General features: G+C 42.1%; 1 protein-coding gene and 1 long non-coding RNA gene across 10 annotated transcripts in view; one reads left to right on the top strand and one right to left on the bottom strand.

Annotated features, from left to right (window-relative positions):
• CFAP61 (cilia and flagella associated protein 61) overlaps window positions 1–18,372 on the top strand; it is a 355,256-nt gene that overhangs the window by 124,773 nt on the left and 212,111 nt on the right. For 4 of the 9 annotated variants that reach the window (XR_013157060.1, XM_077114804.1, XM_077114791.1 and 1 more), the window contains 2 exons: window positions 1,329–1,535; window positions 4,578–4,727. The exons of 1 other annotated variant lie outside the window; for it this stretch is intronic. Coding sequence is in view for 7 of the 8 variants with exons in the window: in XM_077114804.1 (XP_076970919.1) it covers window positions 1,329–1,535; window positions 4,578–4,727 (357 nt within the window). In the remaining variant the exon portion in view is untranslated. The remainder of the gene's footprint in view (window positions 1–1,328; window positions 1,536–4,577; window positions 4,728–18,372) is intronic. 4 more of the 9 variants (XM_077114796.1, XM_077114790.1, XM_077114805.1 and 1 more) reach the window with 2 other exon arrangements.
• Window positions 9,734–16,134, bottom strand: LOC143645260 (uncharacterized). The gene is made up of 3 exons (XR_013157024.1): window positions 15,934–16,134; window positions 15,462–15,552; window positions 9,734–10,280 (listed from the first exon to the last, which is right to left on the bottom strand). It is a non-coding gene; the product is annotated as an uncharacterized LOC143645260 (long non-coding RNA).

The following is an 18,372-nucleotide window of genomic DNA, read 5'->3' as shown; positions in this document are numbered from 1 at the left end:
TTTCACTTTTTACCTAGTATTTTCTTGCTGAATGACTTTGTTGTCTATCTGTTCTTTGACATTCAGTTCAGCTTCATCTAGACCTCTAGCTTAGGTTTTATTTAACAGATCAGAAGTTTTCAGTTCTTTCTTTATTGTTTCTTGCCCTGCCTGTATGGTAACTCCCCCCACCCCCACCCTTAGGAGCATTTACTTAGGTATTATAGACCCCAGTCAGATTTTCCCAGACCAAACTCACCTCATCGCAGGAGGAACGAGTAACCTGCATCAGTATTCCCTGAGGGTGAGACCCAGCAGGTTGAAAGAGTTTTCCATGAAGCCTCTAGACTCTGTGTTTTTCTTATCCTGCCCAGTATGTGGCGCTTGTCTGCCTGCAGGTCCCACCAGCATAAGGTGATGTTGTATGTTTAACTTCAGAAGACTCTACCTGCTAGGGGTGTGGTCAAGACAGAGGAGAGGTTTAGGCTGGCTTTTATTGCTACAGTTTTCTTGGGTCTGAATTCCTTGAGGGAGGGATTCACCTGAGGCGGGCCCCACCCCTCTCCTGGGGAAGGCACAGCCTCCAGCCAAGCTTTCAGACCAGCTTAATTCTTCCTGAGAAGCCTTGCAGTTGTATCCAAAGATTAGTCAAGCCATAGAAACACAGCAACAAAAAAGAGAAGGAAAAAAAAAAACAAAACAGCAGGACCCCTGTTCCTTGGTTTGCCAATCAACAGCTTAAATTGGTACATTGCTCTGTATATCTCCAGGTCTTATGTGCCCCCTCCTTTTCTTCAGGGCCCAGACCCTTTCAAGTATTTTGTGCTGTCTGATCTAAAAAAATCTCTGTTTTTTTTTCTTTTTCTGTCAGCCCTGCCCCCTCTGCACTGTGGCAAAACCCAGCAACCTCAGCTTTTACTCGAGGTTCAGCTGAGCTGGGGGCCTATTTTTAGTAGTCAGAATTTGTTAATTAATTCCACATATTGGAGCTTAGTAGAGCTCAGCCCCTTGCTGCTAGTAAAGTCCCTTTCCTTTCCCTTTGGGAAGCAGCCTGTGGGGGAGGGGCACCGGTCGCTGCAGTGTGGGTGACTCATGGTTCTGTGTGGGATCACAGCTGGTCCGGCTTGTCCAGACTGGTGTACGCTGTGTGTCACTGGTGTGGCCCCAGCAGTTATTCTGTACTGTTCCTGGCTATTTACTAGCTGCTCTGGAGGACGAACTAAATACCACTCCTCACAAAGCTGTCATCTTGGTTCTTCTCCTAAACTTATCTTTGAAAGACATTTATCACAAAATATATGAGGTGTTGTTTAAAGCATTGCTTACCAGTCCTTCCCCCTCTTTTTTAGGATATCGAGTACATACGATCCCATTACAACATCGAGGACTTCATCTACTTCAGTCACCACCAGCGGGAGGAACATGGGCACTTGCATCACTTCGCCTTGAACCCCATTTTCCGGCACTACACCAAGTTTTTTCTGAAGGAAATCCTTCGTTTAGGCTTTAAGTCCTGTCTTTACTACTCTGTTTACCCACACCTCAGGGAAGGCAAGGTAAAAGATCACTGTGATTCACTTTTCCAGCAAATGAAGTTTCCATGTGCCACTTATATTTCTCCCTCTCTTAATGGATTTTGATTGCAACACAGCTCTGAATTTTTTTTGCATGGGCAGGCAGGAGGAATTGAACCTGGGTCTCCGGCATGGCAGGAGAGAATTCTGCCACTGAGCCACCATCGTACCGCCTGTGGCTGTGAATTTTAATGGCCGTATTGAATTTGGCCCTTTCCTCACACCACAGTAGAAGTCTGGAAGACTTTAAATTTTTGAAACAATCACAATCACTACCAATATAATTAATAGAATAATTTGTTGTCTTATCTATATTGACAAAACAGAGACTGAAAACTATGTAAAAATGCTCTAACAGGCACAAAAATCATATTACTTCTTATAATGCATTAGGGCAATGCCCAAACAATCCTATCATGTTCCTTTGAGCAATGATCACGTTAGTAATGAATCCAAAGAACAAGTCAGCCCTATTTTATAAGATTTGTGTGCTATCATAGCATTCCAAATAAGCACTACAACCCCTCCTTCTCCCATTGAAGTGTTGGATAAATCCTAGTGAAGATATGTAATACTGATGTAGACTTTATAAAATACTTGGTTTTGTATAGTACTTACTACATTTAAATAGAGCACTCCTTTTTAAACACATATGGAATGTATATACATTATGTATATATGCATGCAGAAATAGCAAGCTCCTCATCTCGCTTGCATATCCTGCTTTAGTTTTCATGACAGTTTTCACTACCCAAAACTATATATTTTCAAAAAGGCAAAGTTTAGTCTGTTTATAGTTGTATCCCCAGTGCCTAAAGCTGTTAGAGCTGTGCCTGGTGTATAGGAAGAATTCAGTTAACACACACCCCTCCTTCTCCCCTCCCCCACCCCCACACTCTTAAACACGTCCCTGCAGATTGGCCTCTCATTCACCAATAGCATTGGTCCTCAACTCGATGTCAACTTGAAGGGTGATGGAATTCAGCCACTAGGCTAGGGTGGAATTGGTCCCACCCATCAAATTCCACTCATGACTTAAACTTTCTCATGTACTGCCTAGAGTTTTTTGCAATGTCACATTTCTCCCTCGTTTCCCTAAGTAGGCTAAATATATATTAAAAGGACCTTATTCACTGAACTTAAAAACAGTCTAAAGTATATCTGTACATTACACATACAGTAATTTTTCTGGTGTATCATGTTTAATGAAAGCCTTTGGAGAAGTGCAGGTTGGATGGGGAAGAAAAAAGAAACATGGGAAATTTTTTTTGGTGAGATGTGGAATCTCCTGTAGTGATTATTTTTCCCTGTATCAGTGCAGCATGACAGCAATGTGAATGCCTACATTTGAACTTAATGGAATGCAAAGATACCAGTTCTTCTGCTGGAAAATTCCAGTCCTCACAATTTCCTTTTACTTTGCATTTGGACAAGTGCTAGTTTTGTGACCTTCGGGATGTGATATTGAATTCTTAATTTTTATTTATGATGTGGCCTGGATGTACTAGGTTGGTATAAAGTCCGTTTGCGTCCATAATAAAGACAATATCTTGGACATTTCATTGACTGTTTAGTAGTTACCCCAATGGCATAGAATTAAGCATGTGTTATGAATTCTGCTGTATAAGATACAGAAACACATTTGGAAACACATTCCTCTTAGTCTGCACTTCCTGTTGATGTACATTTATAGGTTTAAACAAGGGTTAGAGGAAAGTACCAAGTAATTTGGGTAAGAATTCCCAAATTCTGTTATAAGTAACCAGATGTTTGCAATGACAATGGGCTTTTGGTTTGCAGTATAAGAATTGTTCCCTCCATACCCCTCTGCCAGGGTATATATTGAGAAATCTCCCAAGAATCAATACTAGGGATCCTGGCTGGGCATTCCTGGGTTCTGTTTCTCATTTTGCAAAATCATGTATGAAGTGCAATAGAGAAGGATTTTAGAAATCCCTTTTAGAAGTTTTAGAAATCCCTGGAGCTATTTTTGGACAGCAAACAAATCATACATAAATCATCTTATTTATTAAACTACGCCTATAGCTAAGTTTTACTTTCTTTACTTGCAGCTTAAATTCAATGAATAGATCAATAGATTGTTAAAAGTTTTGGTTTCACTATTTAACTTTTGAGGTTTAGATAATTATGATACTCTCAAGTTGGTTTCACCCACATCCCTAAGATGTCATAAATGTAACAGAAATATACATCACCGTGCTCAGTTTTTTCTTCCAAGTTTTTAAAAATTTATTTATTAGAAAACAATACAACAAACAAAAACATTAATATATGATCATTCTGTTCTACATATATATCTGCCAAGTTTTAATAGTTGGGAAAATCAATACTTAAAACATTCTCCTAAAACATGACTTATCATAGTTCATTTCAATAAGTATAAATTCTGCTCATCATCTAGTATTAATTGAAATTAATAAAATAATGTGATCCAATGCCCTATACACACAAGCATACACACATACATTTCGGTTTTATCATTTGGCTTTAAAACACTTTGTATCAACCCAGAGTTCTAGCTGAAGTTTCTGTGAGGGACTTTCAAAAACGGGAGGGTTTTTACATCATGTTAAGTTGCCACTCGGTTGACATTTTTATCTTGGTCTTCTTAAAGCAGCTTGTGCCAAACAAGCAAAGGTTAACAGACACAGATAACACAACTTAATGGGGTCAACTCAAGCTGATTCATGATCACTATGGAGAAGAATATCCTCCTGGGGAAAATACTTGTACTGAAAAATCCCATAAACCAAACCACTTGTTTATCTGTCATTCCCACAGAGATAGTAATGTAATTACTCTCGTAATTATCTTCATTAGTGTCAGGCATTATCTGCAATTCATTCCTCTGCTCGAAGAATGTTTGTTTATTTGCTCGGGTGCCCCTCCCACCCACCCCACACCCCCGCCTCTGATATGGCCAAGTTAAGAATTGTGTATTTGTAAAGCCTCATGCCGACATCTGTGCTACAGCACTCTGACATTCTCTCTCCTAAAATATAGATTGCTGTCTTTCAGTTCCAGAATCCCTACGCCCACTCCCTGACATCTGCCCTTCATTACTTGGTTCCCGTGCGGCCACGACGACAGATTGTCTATCCTCTGGAAAAGCTTGGCATCAACGCCCCATCAAAGGAGGTCTCCAAGGACCCGGTGGGTAGCAGGGCGGCAGCAGGCGGGAGGCGTGGTGCCAGCTCCTGCGGCTGGCAGATGGGGCGGCGGCCCCATCTTCACGGGAGCAGGCTGCTCCTTAATTACAGGGAGCCTGGCATTCACACCCTTACAGGCAGCATCCCGGAGGGCTCCACACAGCCCTTTCCCTCGAATTATTTCACTGTGAAACCCAAAACAGCAGCCCCAGGATCCTGCAGGGCAATGCTGCAGGCTGACACCACCAGGACCCCTTCCCATGGCTGCCACATCCTTTGGCAAATGGGCCTACAGACAAGTCCCTTCCTCAAAAGCAGCGTCCCGCTTTCAATGGATGTTTTATTTTCAAGGCAGTAAGGGGTCCAACACCCTTAGGACAAGCCAACAGGAAAATAAAGGTGGCTGAGTTTTGAAATGTTTGGGTCTGGGGTCCTAAGCCGGGTCTGTTCAACTCCTCTGTGGGGCATCCGGGTGATTGACAGGAACATACTGCTCTGGGAGATCAGGGATTCGAGACCTTAAAATGCATGGACCCCATCCCTCTCGTTACCAAAACAGGAAAAGAAACCAAAATAGAGTGTTTTCTTTTGGGATGGGCATGTATATGTACACCTACTCTCAGCCGTTCTCAGTAACTTGACTTGAAAGCATGATTTTGTCCTGTTGCCTTTACATAGGCTTGTCGTGCTTGTATACACTTCCACTTTTATAAGCTAAAAAAAAAAAATCTCAGTGGACTGACATTTGTCCTTTGAGGAAGAGAAAAGAGGAGAGGGGAAAGTTTAAACTCTCCAAGCATTTAGCCAGGACATACTTAGCAGAGCTCAATACGGTGTTCAGATCAGCAAGTGCTGCAGCTGGGTCCAGTTCCCCTTGTAGATGAGGGCACTGAGGAGGGGTCTCCACCAGGATCCAGCTTAAGAGCAGGTCCTTATTTTCACTAAGGCTGCTTTAAGTCCTGACTTTATCATAATATTTCTAAAATAACAAATAAATTCATATTTATTTTCTAATACAACATTAATCTATATTTAAATAGAGATTGAAAACAAATAATTCTTTTTTCCTCCTGACATTGTGGAAAGTGTTAAATGTCTACAAAGTAAGGAGAATCGTATAGAGATGGGCTTCTCAATCTGTCCATGGCAAAGGACCTTTTTTTTTATGTACATTCTGTCACAGACTGCTACTTCTAGAAAAAGTGAATTACTGGAAAAATAAGATTAAGAAGACAAAATTCAAGTCTAATTATTTTATTATTAGATTTAACATATTTAGAATTACTCCATCAAATTGCTACAAAAGCTTCTGAATACTTCTCTCCATCTTTATATTTATAACTTCAGAGACTGGTTAACAGTTCAAGGATGAACACCTGTCCCAGACTCCACCCTGTGTAGCACCCAGCTTCAGTAGTTTCAATTCCTGGTTAATTTTATTTCTTTTTAGCCCTGCTGGCTGTCCCTTCCTCCCTCATTATTTTCAAGCAAACCCCATATATAGATTATTTTATCCACAGATCACCAGTATATTCTTAAGTAGGAGGGTCTTGAGTAGTCTTGCAGCTTAAACTCTGCCCTTTCTGGAATTCAGATGTGCTTAAGCCCTCCTGGGGGACCTCTGGGTGGACCATTTGGGTACATAGCTCCTGGGAATGGAATGAATCCTTCTTGGGGATGAGAGTCAAAACCCACAAGTTTGGTGCCAAGACAGTGTCATGGGATCCAAGGGGGTGGTTATCCTGTATCTGCCATTGAGACTCAGCTTATCCAGGAAGGGCCAGGGTAAAGGGTACAGGGATGTACCTGCTTTACATCTTCCAAACAGGTCATGGGAAGGAGACTGAGACACTATCGTTTTGTAGCCACTGCTGAGCTAGGTGCCAATATGGACAGAACATACAACCCTCCCAGGAGTTAGCTGTAGTACGTGGCCTCCCTGCTTTGGTTCGTGCTCTGGTGGCCCGGGAGCAGACCTGAAGCCAGAGGGGAAGGATACAGCCACTGTCACAAGGATGTCAAGAACACTGTTTTCCTGAACACTCAGGAGATACCTCTTCTGGAAATTTCCGGAGTTGAGGATTGGGGGGTGAGCTGGAGCTCCAGGTGGGAAGAAAGCCAGAGAAAATGTTTTGTTTCATTGCAGATGACCCAAACCTTACTGTCCAGATGGCTATGATTTGAAATCATGGCTGACACTTAAGAATCTTCTCAGGGGTCATCTCCATGTGCTGTCTTGGACCAGAGCCCTGGCTTCTTCCATGGCACAACTGGGGAGAGATTGTTTCAGTCCTAGCCGAGGAAGAATCACCTGATGGATGGGTGGGAAATGATGCTAATATGTGTTGCCTGCTACCTTGTGCTGCTTCATTTATTGTATTGGTGAATTCCCGACTTTTTAAGTACTCCTTTACTGCTATGTCCTGGACTAATTCTTGAGAAGGTTTCCCTAAAGACATCATTAAAAAGACTTAGTAAAAATTTTGGGAAGCCTAAAAATTTGATCAAGGTTAAAATGCTAAAGAATATTATTTAAAAATTGTTTTCCTCTTCATAATATTTTAGATGGCTTTAATGTTTTAGATGATTTGTCTGAGACACGGTGATCCAAAGAGACATTTTTAGGAGGAACTGCTATGCACTCATGTATACATCGTTTTCTTAGTAGAGCAATAGTATTGCAACTGTTGAACTGAGTCAGATTGAGTGGTTGTCCCTACTAACTGGATTTGGTTTTTCCCCTTTAAATTTCTCATCTCTACTTCCATCCAGTTCAGTGAGCTATAGATGGCCTCCTCAGCTGTTCGTCATATCCCCACATTTCTCTTGCCAGCCACTCTTTCTAAGCCTGGACTTTTATCCTATTTCAACCATCTCTGAGTGACTGTCCATTTTTTGCTCTCACCTAGGAAGCCAATCTTCAAGGGAGCAGATCACTCCGGGCATGAGTAATGGGATAGAAAGTGTTTCATCCTGGTGGGTTGCCAATTTGAATCTGGCACAAGCCTGCAGTGATTGAAATCCATCCCTGTGTGACAGGGAAATATGCCCCACCCCCACCCCATGCCCAAGGCCCTGGTGATTTCCGCCTTGTTTGGATGATAGGCACCCCTGCTACATTTCCCCCTTGTTTCCATTAATTGGCAGCCCACCCCCAAATGAATGATTTTCTTTGCACTTAACAGAAATAGGTCTCAAAGACTCAACATACTCTTTCCAGAGTCAACCAATGTAAGTTCATAGCTAAGAGAGAGGGCTTTTCCCTGACCAAGACCACAACCCATGTGGAAGGGACCCGCTTGAATGAGCCATCGTCACCTGTATATTTACATTCTGAGATTTCTTCTGGTGGACATTTTTACTGAATGGATCAACAGAGCCCACTATAATCAGTGAAATACTCAAAATCTGGCTGAATTGATTGAATTCAAATCAATTTAATTACTTACTTCAAGTTGACTTACTTTGGGGGTGGTCCCGAGTGTGAGCCTGTCTTCTTTCTATCCTGTCCCCATGCAGGGCTTCAGAGATGACCATGTCACTGTCCCCACCCTTCAGGAGCTTAAATATTAACATGGGTCTTATTAAACCAGGGTCTGCACTGGTCACCCAGAGAGGGAGAGCCCAGGCTTAGAAAAATATCCATGTAAGAGTGTATCCTTTTCTGCAGAATTCCTTGGGAGGGAAAGTATTTGTCTGAGGCACCCCATTTCTGTTTCAAGACCAGGATTTTAAATAATTATTCATCATATTAACCCCCAGAAAATCTGCTTTGAACTTAAAAAGCTTCTACACCCTGGTTGAATATGAATATTAGTAGATTCTCCACATTGTCTACTTTAAATTAATTTAGTTCTTCAATTTGGTTTATAATAGCCATGGAATTATAGTATGAACTCACTTCTCTCTCTCTTTTCCGCTCCAGTTTTTTTTTTTTGGTACCAAATCTACCCGTCATCTTTCCCGAGGAATCATACTTTTCAGAGTAATCAACACCTGCGTTTTTTTTTTTTTTTTTATGACTATTATTAGTGATGCTCTACTTAAATCTCGACACATGCATTCTTTGGAGGCCTCCACTTGTATTCTGTGCATTTGGTTACTCCACATTTTCCCTTTGTCCTTCTACAAAGAAAAATGATGGCTTATTTAAACCCCCCTTCTTCGAGCTAAGTGCTGCCCGCTTTTTCCTGGTATGTGATCTCTTAGGAAGATGTCACTCACTGGCATTCAGTTACCCTTTGAATTGCCCCTTTTCATCTCGGCTGTTCTTCTCCAGTCCAGCTATAATTACCATCTGATGGACTGTTACTGGATACTGTTTCACTTGTACATCTGCTGCCCTAGGAAATTGCATTATTCTCCCAGCACCTGCTAGATTTTCCCCAGCTTAATTGTTTCCCAACCCCTTCCTTAAACTTCATCACTTTGCCCAGGGTTGAGACTTCCCTTGATTTTGCTTGTGGTTGTTCTTGTACATGTTTTAAAACCACCTCTTTAACTCTTCTTAATAGAGGTTTCTAAAAAGACAGGCCCATATTTTTCAGCATTGATATTAATGATTGATATTAATATGACCCTGGTAGTATTTTCTTGAAATGAAATTAACCTGCATAAATGACAGCTATGTAAATGTTTGCTTTTTCAAGCCACTTCTCAGTCATTTCCTACATGTTTTATGCTACCTATGGAAAATTCATTTTCTTCTATTCGTGATAAACTGTCTTTTCTGATATTCTTAGAATAGTTTACATGTATTTTTCACGAGCACCCCCCACCCTTTTAACAAGTTCTGTGGTCATTTCTTTCCAGTGTTCTGAATGCTCTAGTTTAGTATCACACATGATATAGATGGTACATCAGAACAACTTATAAATCAGTGGTTAAGCTAATTGCTTTCATAATTCCTTCCTCTTAGGGAGGTTAAAAAGCAACAACACAACTACTACTACCACTGCTACTAATGTATACAGGGCTCTTCGTAAAGACCTTCCATGGATTATCCCATGTAATCCTCACATTAGCATGCATGAATTTGTCAATATTTGCTGCCGTCATCAACTTCAGTGTACCCATGAAAACAGGCTGGGGTGGTTGGGAGATAAATGACGTGCAAAGGCTAAGCCATTGGCGTATTCAGGCAGTTGGATGCCAGAACTTGTACCCTCAACAACTCTTGTGTGTACTTTCTCAACAAAAAAAGCAAGAGTACTGATATCATGACTCATTATAGGAAATGTGAATCACTGAAAAGGAAGATGGCTTGACATCAATATTTTTGCTTTTCCTTGATTTTTGGCACTAGCTACTTAATCAAAAGATGACCCATAAATAGTTGGTTCTCTCCCAATGGAGTTTGGATGTTCCTTGTGGCAGGATCACTCACTCTTGGGTTTGGTGCAATAACGTCTTGACCTTGGCTGGGCCCGGATGGGCAGGAGCAGGCGGATGGTACAGGTTGTTGTGTCAGGGTCAGCCCCTAGACACCTGTGGTCCAGGCTGTCTGCAGTTCTCTGTTGCTTCAGCTCATTGTTAACAAACCTTGCAGTTGCTGCAACTGGAAAAGGTGAAAAAATTTTTTGATACCGTATATCAGTTACATTTTAAGTTTCTTGAGACCCAGTCTCATGTTGTGTGGCTTCAGTGTTTTCAGAAAGTGCTTAAGTAAATGCCCATTGAATGAGGGATGCCAAGTTTACTGGTGGGAGGAGGGGAGAATGTGATCGACAAGCCCTCAACATTATTTAGAAATTAGGCTGGGAGAAGTAAAGTGAGGCCTTTAGGGTATGATAAATCAAGAAATTGGGAAAAGTAAAGTTACTTAACATCTCAGTATTGTCACAAATCAATCCTACATCTCATCCCATTTTCTAGAATAGATATTGTAAAACAATCTCTCCATCCTTCCTCTCTTTTATAACTTGATTGAGATATAAAGCATTTACCATATAATTCACCCATATCAAGTACATAATTCAGTGGTGTTTAGTATATTCACAGAGTTGTATAACCATCACTAAATCTAATTTTAGAACATTTTTGTCATCCAAGGAAAACACTTCGTATTCATTAGCAGTTACTCACCATCTCTCACCCCTTCTCATGCCCCCAGTATTCAGAAACCCTGGATCTACTTTCTGTCTCTACGAATTGTCCTTTTTTAGTAAAGTTGCATTTCATACTAATGGAATCACATAATATATGGCCTTTTGTGATTGGCTTCCTTCACTTGGCGTAATGTTTTCATGTTTATCCACATTTTAGTGTATATTTACTCCATGCCTTTTGATGGCTGAATAATATTGCATCATATGGATGCACTGCATTTTGTCTATCCATTCATCAGTTGATGGACATTTGCGCTGTTTCCACCTCTTGCTTTTATGAATGATGTTGCTCTTATGAATGATGCCATCTACAAGTTTTTGTAAGAATATATATTTTCATTTTCTCTTAGAATTGGAATATAAAAAGAATAGAATTGCTGGTTATAGGGTAGTTCTATGTTTGACACTTTAAGAAAGTGCCAGACTCTTTTCCTCCATGGCTGCACTGATTTACCTCCTCTCCCTGTCTCTTAGATAAGATCCAGCATTCCTAGTAAATGAAAAAGTGCTGGTCAACTCAAGTCCACTGCTAGGCAGCATGCCCAATTGTCCCTTCTACCTCAGGAGTACAGCTTAGCCCTACCCTGAGAGTTCTAGGCTCATATCTGACAGTATCCATTAATAAAAGCTAAACTTCAGCTCTTTGGAAAGCAGAGATTTTTCTAAAATAAAATCTGCTTTTATCTCCCCTGCTTCTCCCCTCCCTCTCCCTATCTGACCCATCAACCTCCTGTGGTCCAGCACGTACCATGTGAAAACAAGGGCAGCAAAAAAATCTACCGTCCAAACCATGGGAGTAAAATGGAGTACTTTTTAAAGCAACCAGCATGTCCTTTGTTTCAGCCCATCTTCAGCAATGCTTTTGCTCTTAAGAGGAGGAAAAAAAAATAATAATCCTGAGGCTTTCCTAAATTCTGATCGGGTTCTTGCCACAAACCAGTAGGAGTTTTGAAAAAATGCATTGTGTTCCCTGCAGAGCCAGGGTAATGAATCCACGGAGGCCCAGAAGTGCCTCTGGATGCATCAGCTGCCTTCTGTGGAGCCCTGGAAGGCCAGCCGGGGAGGCTCCCGGGCAGACCTGAGCTCCCTGGGCAGAACTGGCCTTCGCAGCTAAGTGACTTCTTCAGAATCTGCCTTCAGGGAGGGAAGGAAAGGCAGTGCCAAGCTGAGGCTTTGCTTTGTGTATTTTATAGTAGCTGGGGATATAAAACGACAAAGGGAACAATTAGTGCTATAGATGCTGAAAAGGAAAGTTACATCTTTTTCCCTGTCTTGATTAAAAAAATCTTTACAAAAGCAGTCCATATTTGTGGTAGAAATTTTAGGAAAGAAAAACAGAAAGAAGAAAATTTTAGGAGAGAAAAACAGAAAGAAGGAAATTTTGGTATTTAAAATAACATTTGGTATTTTAAATTCTAGATTATTTTCTGTGAGCAAAAATACATATGTAACTAAATACAGAGTCCTGGTATACATTGTGTTTTGAAACATGCATTTTTCCCTTAATATGTTTTATAACTATCTTTACATGTGATTCCATATTCTGAGATATCATTTTAATGGCTGTGCAGTAATACGGTGACTAAGAATTCCTAATCCTCAGTGTGCACTCTCTGTATGCCAGGTCCTGTGTTCATTACATTCTCATTTAAATCTCACAGAAGTCTGCTCATCATTTTCTCCATTTTGCACTCGGGGAAGCTGAGGTTCGGTGAGGTTCGGTAGTATAAATGGACCATTAAGCAAGCAGGACTTGTGGGGAATAATCATGAAGCCACTTGGTTTCTGTCTCCCATTGCCCCTATAAGTAGGCTGAAAGGGACTGAGTTTCCCCTGCACTGGATGGAAAGTGGAGCAGCCTTGTAACATTTCTGATCATTTTTAGGTCATTAAAGCTGTGTGGGTCACTTTAAATCATAGAACGTGATCTTAATTCTGGAAAATGTAGAATCTTTTTTAATGGAATAATCAAAATTCAATTTTCATTCAAAGGCTTGATGTCCCCCTCCCCCTGCTGAAGCAAGCAGCATGTGGGAAACCTGCAGCTGGGAAAGGAGGGCCCCAGGCTGGCTTCTCTCTAACTGACCATTTTCCCCACTTAGGTAGCTTCTTATTATTCTCTGACTTCCATGTTTTTTTTTTGTTTTGTTTTGTTTTTTTTGCCTGTTAGCCGCTTCTTATTATTTAGCCTCTATTTCTGATCCTCCTGAAATTGGGTAGGGAGGAGCAGGTGGGGAGAAGAAAAGCTTGTACCCGACTGATACTGTCGTAAGAAGGCTCTGTGTTCTGTTGACTGGACTCCTCTCTGCTACCCCATCCCACCCCACCTTCATGCCTGGCATGTTTGTGGAGTTTCCATCAGGACCTCTCCCCTGTACTACCATAGTGCAGGTGAAGCACACCTCCAAATTTGGAAGCCTCATTCCTCTTTTCTCTCCAGGTGACCCTCTAGGGAAAGACCCACCATGAAAACTGAAGTCTATGTGACTCCGATTTGCTCCAGGAGAAAGAATCATGCAGCCTTTACTCCAACAGATTCTGGGAGAGCAGGGTTCCTTCCCTTGGGTTCATCGACTGCTGCCAGCCTGCCCATCATGCCCTTTAGATTTCTCAGGCAGAAATTCCACACACCAGTCCATCTCATCCACTAAATGTAGAGGACCCATATGAAGCTCTCTCAGGGCTGCTAAAGCCCCTTTCTTGAGACTAGAGGTGGAAGAGCAGGCACCTCCCACCTCTCCTTCTTAGTGGTGAGATGACCTGGGACTCTGAGCACATCAAGAGTTCTCCCTGAAAACATTTCCAGAAAAACCCATTCCCCCAGCCCTTCTGTATCTTCCTTGTGAAATAGGGGTTTAAATAACATTTGGCCAGGGCTTGCCCACCCATTTTGATATTTCTACAAGGGGAGCTACTGTGGAATGTAGCCTCAGACTGAGGATGGGACAATAATTTACTCCATGCTATTTGGCTCTGGGACAGGAACAGATTCACCATTGCTCTTTGTTTAACTAATTCTCTAACACTGATCATTTAATTTCCCCCTCCAATTTTTGACCCTACAAACTGTACTACTTTGTCTATTCTTCTAATCTGTGAGCACAGTTGTGATGATTTCCTTTGACTAAATTCCTAGAAACGGTAGTGGTAGGACACAGATAAAGCTAATATTTTTAAATTGAAAAGCATAAAGTATTAGATTTGAAAATGAAAACTTGTGCTTCTTGACTTTAAAAAGATCATTTCTATTTTCAATTATGTCACTTTATCTAAGTAAGCTGTCAACTTACAATAAAAAACCCTCTTTTGTATTGTCAGATATAGATTTTTTTAAGATATATGGTCAGGTGTGCAAAATGGTAATGCTCTTCTGTTTTTCTCTAACTCAACTGAATCTCTGCTTTGTGCCTCCATTCTTCCTGATGGGATAAAAATTAATCTCCATCAAGTCCAGGTAAATTTAACCATGTGATGTGTAAACTGAGTCTATTATTCTTTTGTTTTTGGGCGTGTGGAAGGCATCTAAGGTCTCAGGAGCTCATGGAAGGTCAGGCCATGATGGGTTGAAAAGGGAAGCTGTCTGGCACATGGGTAGTACCTGTCACCACTAGCTTGTCCTCAGGCATGGTCCTCCATTCATAGGGCATCCACACCCCCACTCAGCCCTTGCTGCTTTCTGCAGGGGCTTTCTCTCTTCCCAGCCCTGAGTACTCTTTGTATCAGCCAGCTTGCACTCATTCCTTCCTCTCCCCCCACTCCTGTACTGCTTTGTGTTTTGGGAATCTCCTAATTCAGCCCTATCTCCTTTCTTGTCCTGGCCATCTCCACACTGCCCTCCTCAAGACAAGGAGGCCTGGGCAGTGTCCAGGAGGCCCAGAGTCCTCTACTTTCAGATTCTCCAAAGCCTTGCAGGCACCTTGCCCCCTTCCTTCCATGTTCAGGGCCTTAACCAGAGAGAAGAGAGGCCCCCAATGGCAATTATCTCTCTTGCCTTCCCTGCAGCTTTCTTCCTTCTCCTCATCTTTTGAATGCATGACTCTGCTCTCATCATATGTTCTTCTGAAATCTGTCATTAGATGCAGCCACTCTGACTTTTGGCACTCAGAAGCCAGGCTTTTGAGACTCAAAAACTTTTCTGCAACTTATTAATTTCTTTGAAATGAAAAAGCCAAGGAGTGGCTCACTTGTTCTCTCCTGATGGCCTCCTGAAGGATAACAAATGACCATGCATCAAGAGGGACTCAATGTTCCGTGACAGTGATAACAGTTATTCACATGGGCTGCAAACCTAGAAGGCCCCTCGGGGACCATGGAACTAAGTCAATTAAGTCAATGGACTTTTAGGTCTTTTCATGGAAACTTTTAGAGTCCTATCCTATTCATCAATTCTAATTTAAAGAATAGGTTGAACTTTCTTAAAAGATTTGAAGGACCAGAAAAAATAACCAAGAGATGTTTCACATTCAAATTAAGCTCAGATAGACTCAAAGTCTTCCACAATTTACACATCTTCATAAACCATTCTGGGTTTTGTTATTTACATTATTTATGCACTCATCAAATCTGAAAGGGAAATGGCATCTGTGTTCATCAGAGGCAAAGGATTAAATAGGTCTTGGAAACAAAAGTACCTTCTTATATCAGGAATGGCCTTCCCAGTCAGGGCTGTCCCATGTTGACTTGGCAGAGGAAACTAGGCTTTCCCTCCTTCCTTATGTTGACCTTGTTAGAGAAACAGCATGAAGCCCTCAATCCACAGTTCTCAAACTGCTGCTGTTCTTGGGGTGGGGGGGTGGGAGAGCTGAAACACTTTAAGTATAAACCTTTAAGTATAAACCTTACCCTTAAGATCATTATACTGAGACAAAATTACTGATGTTATGGTCTCCATAGTAACCAAATAAGCAAGAAGAAAACTAAAAGGATGATTTAAAAACAAGAAAACATAAACTAAATAAGATAGAGAAATCATATGGGCCCCATAAAATTTTCTTTATTGCTGCTTATTTGAGATATCAAACATGACTCAGTTATGGGATAAGCGGGCATGAGTCATAGAGTTGGTTGAAACCTAAGGTAATAAAAATAAATTGCATACTATACCATCGCTCCTACTTCTTACGCTGTTCAATCATACCCCAGGTTTTGTTTGTTTGTGTTTAAATATAATTCAGTGCATTGAAGTTGTTGCCATGGTATTCATTATGATGATGGTTTTTATGGTAGTTCTGTATTGAACCAAAAGGAGTCATGCTTCCAAGGAGCCAGTCTCTGGGTAGTACTTTCTGGTCACCATAGTGAAGCTCCCCTGGCAGAGCCACCCCTGTTCTCACCACCATTCATCGACCCCCAGAATGGCACATCTATGGGACCTGAGTTCATAATTAATTGTAAAAAGAAATTGAACCAGGTATTATCTGTCACAGGTTGCAACTGAGCAGGTCACAATTGCAGGTTCTTTGAGAGTGTCTCGTGGAATATATGATAAGAAAAATGACTCTGACTTGTTTGCTGGACAGTGTCACTCCCTGCACACCAGGTCTTTGGTCACTGTGTTGGTGGGACCATGACTAGTGTTCCCCAGGCCATGACATTTCTACCAGCTCACCATTCCCAGTGTGTCATGAAGAGATAGACACACGCCCAAGTCCAACTCACCCCAAGGAAAAAGTGAATGTGAGAAGCTGAAGGAAATTGGGAGACTGAGCTTACCTCCCACACCAGGTGCCCTGCCCCGACCTTACTCTTGGACCTTTTTCCCATCGTCTTCTCAGTGGAGGCCTCTGACTTGACTCCTGGAGGCACCTGACTTGACTCCTGGAGGCACCTTTCTACAGTCTCCCACCACCACTGGTTTGCTGTCAAGGAGGCTGCCGGGTATCCCAGAGCCCTCCATCCACTCAGGGCAGCCATGCCAAGAGCTGCTGTCTCCTGAAGCATGAAGAAAGAATTGGGAAGTGACCTGACTTCTCTCTCCCAATTAGCCTGGCCCCATCACCCTTGGCAAAGATGGAGATAGATTAGCAAGTCTGGTGCACAGAGTGACTCCAACTGCTGCCTCAGGATGACAGGAAGATGGCAGACAGGGGCAACAGCCCTAGCACCCAGAACCCAAAGGAATATCCAGGCCTGAGGAGGCAAAAGCTCATAAACATCTTTCTCCCCCTCTTTCTCTTTCCTTTCCTCCCCTACTCTCTGTCTCTGTCTCACAAACATACACACTTTCTCCTCTCTCCCCGCCCCCCACATACACTCTCTCTCCCAACCACTTTCTCCCCCTTTCACACCACTCTCTTCCTTTCCCTCTCACCCTCCTCCGCATCTCTCAATTGTACCATCCCATAATGGCCCAGGAGAAGAGCTGACCTTCCTAGCAGTTCCACACATAATCAACTCCCATTTGCAGTGGGTGTCATTAGCCTGGTTCTGGAGTCTGTAACCTCCCCAGTCTGCCCACACCCTCTGCCTGCACTGGCTCTGCACTTCTACATGGCCCAATCACTGTCCCAGGCATCCCACAGTGTGCCCATAGCACTATATACAGCTTGACTAGGGTGGGCCTCATATGTACAAGGGGACCAAGGGGACAGGGGGACCTCTGCCTTCTTCCACCTACCCTGGAGGTATACAGTGTATCTCCCACACCCTGCACCTGTGCGGACATAACCCTCAGCCCTGTCCTGCATTTGCCTCATTGGTTAATAACTCGGCATGGGAGGCTGTTAGGTTGTCATTCATTCAGCCAGTACTTAATGTGTGCAACCTACATGCAGGGGCTGGTCTTGGCCCTGGGGGCGCAGCAGTGAAAAGTGCTAGCAGTCTAGCAGGGGGACATAGCCAGTAGACAAACAGGTATGCACAGCATCAAGAGGTGGTGAGTCCAGAAGAAAGCCCAGGGAAGAGACAGAAGAAGACAGGTGTCAGAGCTGATCCACTCTGGGCCACCCCTTGTGCCCCTGTGAGGGCCGCCCTGCACCTGGGCTCTTGTACCAGCCAGATACAGCAGCAAATACTTTGGACCTCTCTCTTCATAACTATTTTAAAATAATTTCATGCAAGAAGCCCATCAGATGCAATTAAAACATTTCCATTTATGTTCTTAAGTCAAACTCTCCCTTTGATTAATTAATTAATTTATTTATTTATTTATTGGGGGGTGCATGGTCTGGGAATCCATCCCTTTCTTTTTAACCTTCCACAGTCTGCAAAGTATAACTAGAAAGTGTATGGTTGTAACTCCTCCTGAAACTAAGATTTCTATAAAACAGACAGTGGACTCAGACAAGAGTTCAGAATGTGAGGCATCCAAATGATTGGAAAATGTTAAATACTTTACCTAATTGGCAGTTGGTTTCCTATGAATTCCACGGGAGGACATTGTGTCTGTTTAAGAGATGGACAAAGTAACAGCTATTTTGAAGGTTTTACTTAACAGATGTATAGAATATAGAAATCTATGTATTATTAAATAATTCTTTTTAATATGCTCAAGACTAAGCAATTTGTAACCTGTTTAGGTTTCTTACCATCTGGGCGCATTCT

The sequence above is a fragment of the Tamandua tetradactyla genome, chromosome 1 (genome assembly GCF_023851605.1).
Source record: "Tamandua tetradactyla isolate mTamTet1 chromosome 1, mTamTet1.pri, whole genome shotgun sequence".
NCBI lineage: Eukaryota > Metazoa > Chordata > Mammalia > Pilosa > Myrmecophagidae > Tamandua > Tamandua tetradactyla.
Note: the sequence above shows the minus strand (reverse complement) of the source record. Positions and strands in the feature narration are given on the sequence as shown.